This window comes from Nuphar pumila, chromosome 1, assembly GCF_984573655.1.
Source record: "Nuphar pumila chromosome 1, dmNupPumi1.hap1.1, whole genome shotgun sequence".
In the NCBI taxonomy this organism is placed as follows: Eukaryota; Viridiplantae; Streptophyta; class Magnoliopsida; order Nymphaeales; family Nymphaeaceae; genus Nuphar; species Nuphar pumila.
Window position 1 is genome coordinate 26614537 of NC_143249.1, and position 11597 is coordinate 26626133.

Below are 11597 nucleotides of genomic sequence, written 5' to 3' on the forward strand. Positions count from 1 at the left end.
TGTGGTAATTTGTGCACTTTATTAAGAAAGTTGGTTTTGTTTCCACATTGGCTGCATCACTTACACAACATAAGATGGTGGCATACTATTACACTGTTCACATGGTATTCGTGGGCGGGAGTCCCATATGAGTTCTCGCAGGGGTGTATGCGAGCTTTATACTTCACTTTTGCATAGGGTGTTGCAAAATTTAGAACTGAATTAAATAAACACATAATAAAGAACAATGTAACTTTTGATCTGAGGTCTTCCATCTGGAGAATGGAGATCTTAGAGTTTCCAGTCCTGGGGAGGCTGTGAGGATACAAAAACTCCGTGTGCATGAATTTTTGGTCCTCAGAACCCGATATAGAGGTTCTTTCTCCTGGCCACGGTTTTAGGGAGAACCCGCCACTTTACCCGAGAGTGGTGGTGTTGGTCACAGCTGTGAATTTGTTTGGTACCAAAGGAAGTGGCACTTGCGGGCGTGGGGTGTCCCTTGTGTCCCCGACATTAGATGTGGAGATCTAATGTTCCGAGGGTGACTCGGTCGAGGGCTAGGTTGGAACCCAGTAATAAAATACCAATTTGTGTGCTAATTTACCCTGGGAACCTCCTTGACCTCGGGGTTTTTACCCGTTTGGTGTATCCGCGGGCGATAGAAATTTCAAAGAGGAACCTAAAGTTGTATGCATTAAATAAGGTCATGCATATGGAAAGAAAACTCAAACTTAAATATAAGATAATAAGGAAGCCATGCATTTTCTTCTTTGCACTAAGTCATGCATCAATTGAAATGATCTCTAGTTCATGATATGGTAAATGTATGCAATTCATTTCTTAAAAGCATGTTGAAATGTTTTATTATTGCTATGTGTTATTGTCTTATTGTCCTTTAGCCGTGAGTATGAAAAATCTGTTACACTTATGCATGATCGGATGTTGCATGTTGGTTGTATCTGCACTCACTCAAACCAACATATGAAATCTTACTCATGATCTTTGTCTCACCTAATTTCCTTGAAATAGTAGTGCTCAGAATTTTGTTCTGACCCTTCTACTTCGTTGGTTTTACAGGAAATAGAGAGCAGTGAGAGATGAGCTGTTCACTATGGATGGACGAGGTTCACATTTTGGGTTGGATAGTTCGGCAGTGGCAGAGGGATTTTATTTTTGTTTTTGACTCCATTGTTCTCTTCAGTTCTTGTACTCTTTGGTTGTATAAGGAATGGTAATAACGATTTACTTCGGTTCATAAATAAATGGTTGTTGTTACTACTCATTGATAATTGTCAGTACATTGTGGTGATGGGATATCCAATGAAAAGTGGAACTGTGAGGACCCCAGATCCTTGGAAAGGTTTCTCTATATAAAAAAAAAAATTTTGCGTTTTTAAAAAAAGGGTGGAGTTGGAGTCGTTACAGGTTTGGTATCAAAGCCACCACAAAGGACTGAAAATTTTATCATCTCTAAGTAGTAGAGATCTTTATTTTGGTAAGAGAGCCCTGCCCGGAACATCCGCTGGTTGTGACCCGTCCTCTAGAGCAGTCATCCTCACTGGTAAAGTTATTTAATGTTGTTATTTAAAAGTATATGAACCATACATGATTGATTGCATTCATAGTTCGATGTGTTTGATTAGTATGGAATTAAAAGTTTAATATGTTTTTACGAACGTTCTTGTTCGTGATTAAACCTGAGAGGGTAGGACCACTATGAGGCTAATCATGTTAATAATGTGGGTGTTGTAGATGTCACATTATACCCGCAGAGGTGCTTCGTCATCTACTGCTGCTCCCGCAAACTGGCAGGAGCAGAGAGACTTTATGATGGAAGCCATTCACACCCTGACCGCGACTATGACAGCTCAGGCAAATCAGACTGCTCAGGCTTTGCAGGCTGCACAGGCCATGCAGGCGGCGCAAGCTGCTCAGGCAGCACAGGCGGCTCAGGCGGCGGCGCGTGACCATTTGGTCGACATTGGTACACATGTGGGTGGTGTCTCGTTCGAAAGGTTCCTGAAGTTGGACCCGCCAACCTTTTCAGGAAAGTCGGACCTAGAAGTCGTCGAGAGCTGGGTCGAAGAAATGGAACGAGCGTTCGATGTCCTACCTGTTCCCGAGGACAGAAAGACTCCATTTGGCACATACCGTCTGCAGGGAGATGCCAAGAAATGGTGGGATACCCTGCGAAGGGTAAAGTTCGCCGGCCAGGACGGGATTCCCTGGGAATTGTTTAAGGATGAGTTTTTGGATGCATACTTTCCTCCTTATGTTGAGGAACAGATGCAACGAGAGTTCCTTGATCTGACTCAGGGAACCATGAGTCTGGTGGAGTACACTACCCGGTTCCGGAATCTCGAGAAGTATTGTCCGAATCTCTTTAAGAGCGAGAAGGCAAGGGCGGCCAAATATGTGCACGGACTGAAAGATGGGTTGAGGACTCGCGTTCTGACTAGCCGGCCTCCTACGTTGGCCGATGCTATCGAGTCAGCCACTGTCCTAACCAAAGATTGGGAGAAGTCTCGAGCTACGTTTAAGAAAGGAGGCGGCAACAGAGAAGGTTCTTCTGGTGGAACAAGGAAGAATCCACCAACTGGGGGTAAGGTGCATGGTGGCAAGAAACAGCGGACCCATGGTGGGGGACAGCAGGGACGACCCCAGCACCAGAGGCAGCAGGGGAGGGCCTCGCCCGTGTGTCGTAAGTGCGGCAAGAGCCATCAACCAGGCTTCTGTCCATTATTCAAAGGGGTTTGTTTTCAGTGCCAGCAACCGGGGCACATCGCTCCCTTCTGCCCAAACAAGCCAGCAGCCGCAGGTCAACAACAACAACAGAGGCCCCAACAGCAACAACAACAAGGTCCACGCAGAACCAATGGGCGAGTCTATGCTGCTACAGCAGCCCCTCAGGGCGATCAGCCTGACCTAATCGAAGGTATATTCCTAGTTGCTGATCATCTTGCACGTGTGATGTTTGATTCGGGTGCAACCCACAGTTTTATTTCTTCTGCATTTGCAAAATCACTGAATTTAGTTCCTTCTAGCCTCGAAAAAGTTTTAGATGTGATGTCACCAATGGGTGTGTCTTCTTCCTGCGGGAAGTATTTTCCCGCGATATGCGTCGTGATCGAGGGCCATGAATTGTCCGCTGATTTGGTTATTTTGGATATGACCTTTTATGACGTTATCCTGGGTATGGATTGGTTATCAAAACATAACGCGACTCTCCAGTGTCGGGGCAAGAAAGTGATCTTGGAGCGCCCTGAATTGTCTATGTTGTTTTTCCTTCCGCAGAGACCGACCAGTGGAGTAAAGATTGTCTCCGCCTTGAAGGTATCCAAGTATTACAAGAAAGGTTGCATGGTGTTCTTGGCTAGTGTATCCGCTCAAGATAATCAGGCGATACCTTTAGATCAGTTAGATGTTGTCTGCGAGTTTTCAGACGTTTTTCCTGAGGACTTACCGGGGCTTCCCCCGCAGCGGGAAGTTGAGTTCTCAATTGAGCTAGTGCCTGGCACGGCACCAGTCTCTCGCACTCCGTATCGTATGGCACCCGCGGAATTGGGAGAATTAAAGAAACAATTGCAGGAACTTCTGGACAAAGGATTTATTAGACCAAGTGTGTCTCCTTGGGGAGCACCGGTCCTTTTTGTTAAGAAGAAGGATGGTTCTATGCGGCTTTGTATTGACTACCGCATGTTAAATCAAGTGACCATAAAGAATAAGTATCCCCTGCCGAGAATTGACGATTTGTTTGATTAATTGAGAAAGGCAAAAGTATTCTCAAAAATTGACCTTCGGTCGGGATATCATCAACTGAGGATTAAGACTGAGGATATTCCAAAAACAGCTTTCCGGTCCAGATATGGGCATTATGAGTTCTTGGTGATGTCTTTTGGACTCACTAATGCTCCTGCGGTGTTTATGGATCTAATGAATCATGTTTTTAGATTATGGCTGGATTCTTTTGTCATCGTGTTCATTGACGACATCTTAATCTACTCGGAGAGCGTGGAAGATCATAGAGAGCATCTGAGTATTGTACTGCAGACGCTGAGGGAACATAAGCTTTACGCTAAATTCTCAAAGTGCGAGTTTTGGATCGATAAAGTAATGTTCCTCGGTCACGTAATATCAGAAAAGGGTGTTGAGGTTGATCCAGCCAAAGTAGAAGTTGTGTTGTCTTGGGAACAACCAAAGACTGTGACTGATATAAGAAGTTTCTTGGGACTGGCGGGGTATTACCGTCGATTTATCCAAGACTTTTCTCGTATTGCAGCACCAATGACTAGGTTGTTGCAGAAAGGGGTAAAGTTTGAATGGTCCCCTCGATGCGAAGATAGTTTTCGAGAATTAAAGAAACGGTTGACCACGGCCCCAGTGTTGTCATTGCCTTCCGGTACAGGTGGTTTGGTGGTATACAGCGATGCGTTAGGGACTGGGTTAGGATGTGTTCTTATGCAACACGAAAGGGTTATAGCGTATGCTTCCCGACAGCTGAAGGTGCATGAGAAGAATTACCCCATGCATGACTTGGAGTTGGCGGCAGTGGTCTTCGCGTTGAAGATTTGGCGCCACTACCTCTATGGGGAACAGTTTGAGGTTATGTCCGATCACAAGAGCCTCAAATATATTTTCACTCAAAGGGATTTGAATTTGAGGCAGCGGAGGTGGTTGGAGTTCTTGAAGGATTATGACTTTTCCATCGCTTACCATCCGGGTAAAGCGAATGTGGTGGCGGACGCGCTCAGCAGAAAGGCATCAGTCACAGCGGCAATCTGGATAGAACGTAGTTGGGATCTGGTCGAGGAGTTTGTCAGATGGCAACCTTTTGTGGATAACTCTGGACGCATCCTTTGCTCGGGGATGCAGGTACGACCGAAAATATTGGAACGGATCGAAGAACTTCAGTCGGAAGATCCAGATTTTGAGAAGTTATGTGAGAGTGCTAAGAAACCAGAAGCACAATTTCGCAGAACAAAGGATGGAGTCATCATGTTTGGGAATAGATGGTGGGTCCCGAAGGCTTTGCGAGAAGAGTTATTAAGTGAAGCTCATAGGTCTAGGTTCTCTGTTCACCCTGGCTCCACCAAGATGTTCAAGGATCTTCAGAGGACGTACTGGTGGAATGGAATGAAGGGGGATGTAGCGGAATTTGTGTCCCGATGCCTCACTTGTCAGCAGGTGAAGATCGAGCACCAAAGACCTGGTGGACTTCTGCAGCCACTAGAGATTCCAGAATGGAAGTGGGATGATATTTCAATGGACTTTATTGTAGGATTTTCTAAGACAAGACGTCAGCATGACGCCATTTGGGTAATTGTGGATCGTTTGACTAAGAGTGCGCATTTTCTTCCGATTAGGATCAGCCAGAGTCTGGAGAGCTTGGCCGACCTCTACGTAGAGGAGATTGTTAGGCTCCATGGTGTGCCTCGTTCTATAGTGTCAGATCGAGATCCAAGGTTCACATCTCGATTTTGGCGGCAACTTCAGAAGGCTCTTGGTACTACCTTGAAGTTCAGTACAACTTTCCATCCGCAAACGGACGGGCAATCAGAACGTACAATCTAAACTCTCGAGGATATGTTGAGAGCGTGTGCCCTGGACTAAGCAGGAGATTGGGATAAGCACGTGAAACTTGCAGAGTTTTCATACAACAATAGCTACCATGCTAGTATTGGGATGGCGCCGTATGAAGCTTTATATGGTCGACCATGTAGGTCTCCAGTGTGTTGGGATGAAGTTGGGATTAGAGCGGGGGAGTCTTCCGAAATCATTCAGCATTATACGGATCAGGTGCGTTTAGTACGACAAAAGTTGGTCGCGGCTCAGAGTAGGCAAAAGAGCTACGCTGATCGGCGACGTCGCGAGCTCAATTTTGAGGTTGGCGACCACGTTTTTGTTCGGATCTCACCTACGAAAAGTATTTTTCGATTTAGTAAGAAAGGAAAGTTGAGTCCTAGATACGTAGGACCTTTCGAAGTTCTTGGTCGGGTCGGAGAAACTGCTTACCGTATAGCACTTCCTCCTCAGTTTTCGCAGATTCACGATGTGTTCCATGTCTCTATGTTGAGAAAGTATGTATCAGACCCCTCGCACGTGATTCGTTATGAGGCAATCGAGGTACAACCCGACTTAACTACAGATGAAAAGCCAATAGCGATTGTGGAACACCAGAAAAAAGTGTTACGCAGTAGGACAATCCCTTTTGTAAAGGTGCTCTGGCAACATCATGGGTTGGATGAATGCACGTGGGAACCTGAGGCGGACATGCACCAACATTATCCACACTTATTCGGTATGTTCTAATTTCGTGGACGAAATTCTTTTAAGGGGGGTAGGATGTAATATCCGGAAGAATTAGGGTATATTTAGTCGATTTGGGTCTAGGATCCGATATCCGGACCCATAAAGGAATCAATAAATGGGTGTTAAATTTAGATTTTTATAATAAATCTAATTAGGAAAATACTCAGGTATTAGGGTCGGATCCACAGTTGGACCCGCAAGGATCCAACTGAGGATCCGTTAGCACAGAAAGACCCGGATCCAAGTATATGTTGGATCGGGTGTTGCGGGTTGCAGGGTTCGGACCCGGACCCGAGTGCGAGCCTTATGAAACAAAAATCAAGAATCGTTCCTCAAGCATGATTCTTGCATTTCAAGAAGTCGAGAGGGTGAAAGGGGGGTTACGCAGAACGTAACCAACCCCTCTTTTCTCGAAAGGAGGTGGAAAGGGGGGGAGCTCGGCATTAAAAAGGAGGGGAAGCCCCCACATTCAGGTTTTGTTTCTCCCACTCGACCTCCATCCCTCTCACGACCGGTGCGCACACAGTGGAGGAAGGAGCCCTTCACGGCAGGAGCTTCGACCATCCGCACCCGTAAAGTCTCTTGCGAGGATTTTTCTTCACGGCTGTAGGGGGGAAACACCATCAGCCTGCACCTCTTCACGACGGAAGCCACCAGCTGCCGGAAATCACTGTAAAAAGGTACGGCTATTCTCGGAAATGGATGAGGGATCGAACGTGGGTTCGATCTTGTATGAGGGTTTGAGGAGAGGGAGGTTATGGGGATAGGATTTCGGACTGTTACGGGGGTTTTCTTTCAAGAAATAAAAAGAGGGGTTTAGGGGTAACGATCCGGGTTGGGGGATAAGGCTGGTCCAACCGTAAACCCTAGGATTTTCATTTTTGCCGACATGGGATCGGTGAAGGGCGAAGACAGTCGGTTACGGCAGTCCAGTTCTTGCTTGGAATATACCCCGGATTTGGGGATTTTTTAGCCTGGAAATCGATGAGCACAGGCTGGGTGTGTGTGAGTGCGTTAAGCTAGGGGTTTTTGCTATATCTCGTGTGCTCTAATTTGTAGTAGATTACGGTATATATAACCTGTTATTTTCTTTGGTATTCTGAAAATATTTGCTTAGAATATAACATGGAAATGGTAGTTTAAAAGCTGAAAAATTCGATGAAGTTGAGGGTGTATTTAGATCATGATTCTTGCCATTAACTCGATAAAGTTAAATATGTTATTGCTGCATGCATGAGAATTTTGCTATGTCTGAATTTACACATTTGTATTCTTGAAATTTAGCGAAAACAATGGAAGATTATGGTTGCTGTGTCAAATCTGTTATCCTATAATAGAAAAGGTTGGGTACAAAGGGTTGCACAGATGTTGTAACAGGCATGACAGCAGCCTGACCCGTTGGTTATCTTCAATGGGTACCGATGGCTGCCATTATTAGCATTTTTTTTATGCTACTACTGTCTCTCCACAGTCGGCTACTAATGGTGTTTTCTTAGTTATAGAGCCACCAGTCGTAGGGGAATGGACTGTTTGTTCTTTTCTTTCTTTTTATGATAATATGTGTGCAGTAACATGCTCAGGGGATGTGCTGGATGATCTAATCTAGCTAGTCCAGCCAGCAGTCTAAGTAGTGTAGACTACTTAGACAGTAGGACGAAAGGCCTGGGAATGGCAAGCCTAACTACTCCTCATAGTAGGTGCTGGGATTTACACAATTGCTGATGGATGGATGAATGATAGCATTTCATTTCATGATAGTTAAATGTGAGCTTGGTTAGTATACTGCTGTTTGTATTAATTATGAATGCTTGTTGAAATATGTGGCATGTTACATGGAAGTATGTATTGTTTAAAGCCTCATGTGCATATATGGATCAATGTGGGTTTTAAAATGTGATATCATGCATGGATTGTTGTCATGAATTTATGAACGATGGATGAATGCATAAGAGGTAGGGGGTGTCATAGAGACACTTGTACATGGATAGTACATGCATATGGTGTGGTAATTTGTGCACTTTATTAAGAAAGTTGGTTTTGTTTCCACATTGGCTGCATCACTTACCCAACGTAAGATGGTGGCATACTACTATAGTGTTCACATGGTATTCGTGGGCGGGAGTCCCATATGAGTTCTCGCAGGGGTGTATGCGAGCTTTACACTTCACTTTTGCATAGGGTGTTGCAAAATTTAGAACTGAATTAAATAAACACATAATAAAGAACAATGTAACTTTTGATCTGAGGTCTTCCATCTGGAGAATGGAGATCTTAGAGTTTCCAGTCCTGGGGAGGCTGTGAGGATACAAAAACTCCGTGTGCATGAATTTTTGGTCCTCAGAACCCGATATAGAAGTTCTTTCTCCTGGCCACGGTTTTAGGGAGAACCCGCCACTTTACCCGGGAGTGGTGGTGTTGGTCACAGCTGTGAATTTGTTTGGTACCAAAGGAAGTGGCACTTGCGGGCGTGGGGTGTCCCTTGTGTCCCCGACATTAGATGTGGAGATCTAATGTTCCGAGGGTGACTCGGTCGAGGGCTAGGTTGGAACCCAGTAATAAAATACCAATTTGTGTGCTAATTTACCCTGGGAACCTCCTTGACCTCGGGGTTTTTACCCGTTTGGTGTATCCGCGGGCGATAGAAATTTCAAAGAGGAACCTAAAGTTGTATGCATTAAATAAGGTCATGCATATGGAAAGAAAACTCAAACTTAAATATAAGATAATAAGGAAGCCATGCATTTTCTTCTTTGCACTAAGTCATGCATCAATTGAAATGATCTCTAGTTCATGATATGGTAAATGTATGCAATTCATTTCTTAAAAGCATGTTGAAATGTTTTATTATTGCTATGTGTTACTGTCTTATTGTCCTTTAGCCGTGAGTATGAAAAATCTGTTACACTTATGCATGATCAGATGTTGCATGTTGGTTGTATCTGCACTCACTCAAACCAACATATGAAATCTTACTCATGATCTTTGTCTCACCTAATTTCCTTGAAATAGTAGTGCTCAGAATTTTGTTCTGACCCTTCTACTTCGTTGGTTTTACAGGAAATGGAGAGCAGTGAGAGATGAGTTGTTCACTATGGATGGACGAGGTTTACATTTTGGGTTGGATAGTTCGGCAGTGGCAGAGGGATTTTATTTTTGTTTTTGACTCCATTGTTCTCTTCAGTTCTTGTACTCTTTGGTTGTATAAGGAATGGTAATAACGATTTACTTCGGTTCATAAATAAATGGTTGTTGTTACTACTCATTGATAATTGTCAGTACATTGTGGTGATGGGATATCCAATGAAAAGTGGAACTGTGAGGACCCCAGATCCTTGGGAAGGTTTCTCTATATAAAAAAAAAAATTGCGTTTTTAAAAAAAGGGAGGAGTTGGGGTCGTTACAATTTTAATTTTATAAACCCATCGACATCTTATAGTTTTCTTGCCGGAGGAAGATCTTGAATAGTCTATGTAAAAGCCTATTCAAGTGCATCTAATTCAGCTTTCATGGCTTTTATCTATTTGACATCATTTTTTGCTTGAAGATATGTAGATGGTTCTTCGTATGAGTGAATTAATGCAATGACAACCCTATACGTAGGTGAGAAGGACTCGTATGACACAAACTTTTCTGGAGGCCTCGAGACTCAGGATGACCGTCTAGTTGGAATGTTAAAATATCTTTCAAGTGCACATGAAAGATTAGGCTCTCGTCACCTGGAATACTATATACTAGTGTATCTATGAACTACTTCATTGTCAACATTACGATCAAGATCAATAACTCCTTGATCATTATCAAAGTTATAATCAAGATCATATTCATCAAATTTTGATGTCAGATCTAACAAAAAAGAGTACTTAGTGATTTCCTTTGGTTTTTCAAAATAAAAGAAGTTCTCCTTTTCGAGAAAGAAAATATTTCTAGACACATATAATCTATTGTTTTTTAGTTCAAAACACATATAACTTTTTTTATTTTCAGCATATCCTAAAAAGGCACAAGGAATCGCATGAGGAGAAAGTTTATCATTTTTGTCGATAAAAATGAAACACTTGCATCCAAATATTCTCAGTCTAGAATAATCTGAAAAAACATTCATAAGTTTTTCAATGAAAGTTATATTTTGCAAAGAAGATGATGGCATCCTATTAATTAGATAGGTGACAGTTAAGGCAGCTTTTGTCCAAAAATCTTTTGGGACTTAATTTGCTATTAATAAAGTCCTAGTGGTTTTCATAATATGGCAATGTTTGCGTTCTGTTAGTTCATTTTGTTGAGGTGTGTATGGACAAGACCTTTGATGTGTGATGCCATGCAAATTAAGATAATTTTTAAAATCTATGGATAAATATTCGCCCCCTGAATCTGTGCAAAAAATAGTAATATTATTTTGAAACTTGTTTTTAACCATATTATGAAATGTTTGAAAGTATGAAAATACTTCAGACTTATGTTTAATAAAGTAAATCCACGTATGTCAGGAAAAATCATCGACAAAAATAACGTAATAAGCAAGTCCTCCTTTAGAAATTATTGGTACAGGACCCCAAACATCCTAGAGTACCTATTCAAGTGGTCTTGAAGAGATAAAAGTTTTGTTCTGAAATGATAATCTTTTCATTTTGCCAAGAATATAATATTTACAATCAGATGATTCAGAGTTATAAAATTTATTTAGATTTGGAAAATGTTGGATTTTGGCTATACGTGGATGACCAAAGTCTTTTATGCCACAGTTCCAACTCAATTTTTTGAACGTTATAGCAAAAGACATTCTTCGACATTTCTAAAAAATCCATGTAATAGAGTCCTCCTTCTCTATGACATTCCCCAATCAGCTTTCCTGACTGGCTATCCTGAACCCAACAAGCATGAGAAGAAAATAAAATATTACACCCATAATCAAATATTTAAGATACAGATAAAAGATTTAAATTTAATTTGGAAATATGTCTAACTTATGGAATAGAAAATTTCTTAGTTTTATGATTTTTTTTCAAAATTTTCTATTTCTTCTATTTCAAGAGAAGTTCCATCAGCTGTAAAAACTTTTGACACACTTGTTTTATTTTTAACACATTCGGATAAAGTTTGATTATTTGGGGACATATGGAAAGAAGCACCAGAGCCAAGGAGCCAAGGAAAGTTACCTGGATCGAAAAAAGATAAGGCAGCTGTGCCAGTTGAAGCTTTAGATGAAGAGGAGGCTTCTTTGATGAGAGGTTGGAGAATCTTCATTAGTTGAGCCATGGAAATTGTTGCATACTGATCTTTGGGCTTTGATCCAGCAATCGCATCTCTTTTCT

The 11597-nt window shown here is 42.3% G+C and overlaps 1 protein-coding gene across 1 annotated transcript; it reads left to right on the plus strand.

The window, feature by feature from the left end:
- Window positions 1-1731: 1731 nt before the first annotated feature.
- LOC149848457 (uncharacterized) lies at window positions 1732-5550 on the plus strand. Its single transcript, XM_090004374.1, has 5 exons — window positions 1732-2253; window positions 2296-3704; window positions 3930-4581; window positions 4852-5075; window positions 5343-5550. The coding sequence occupies exons 1-5, from the start codon at window positions 1732-1734 to the stop codon at window positions 5548-5550; spliced, it is 3015 nt and encodes a 1004-aa protein (XP_089860500.1).
- The last annotated feature ends 6047 nt before the right edge of the window (window positions 5551-11597 follow it).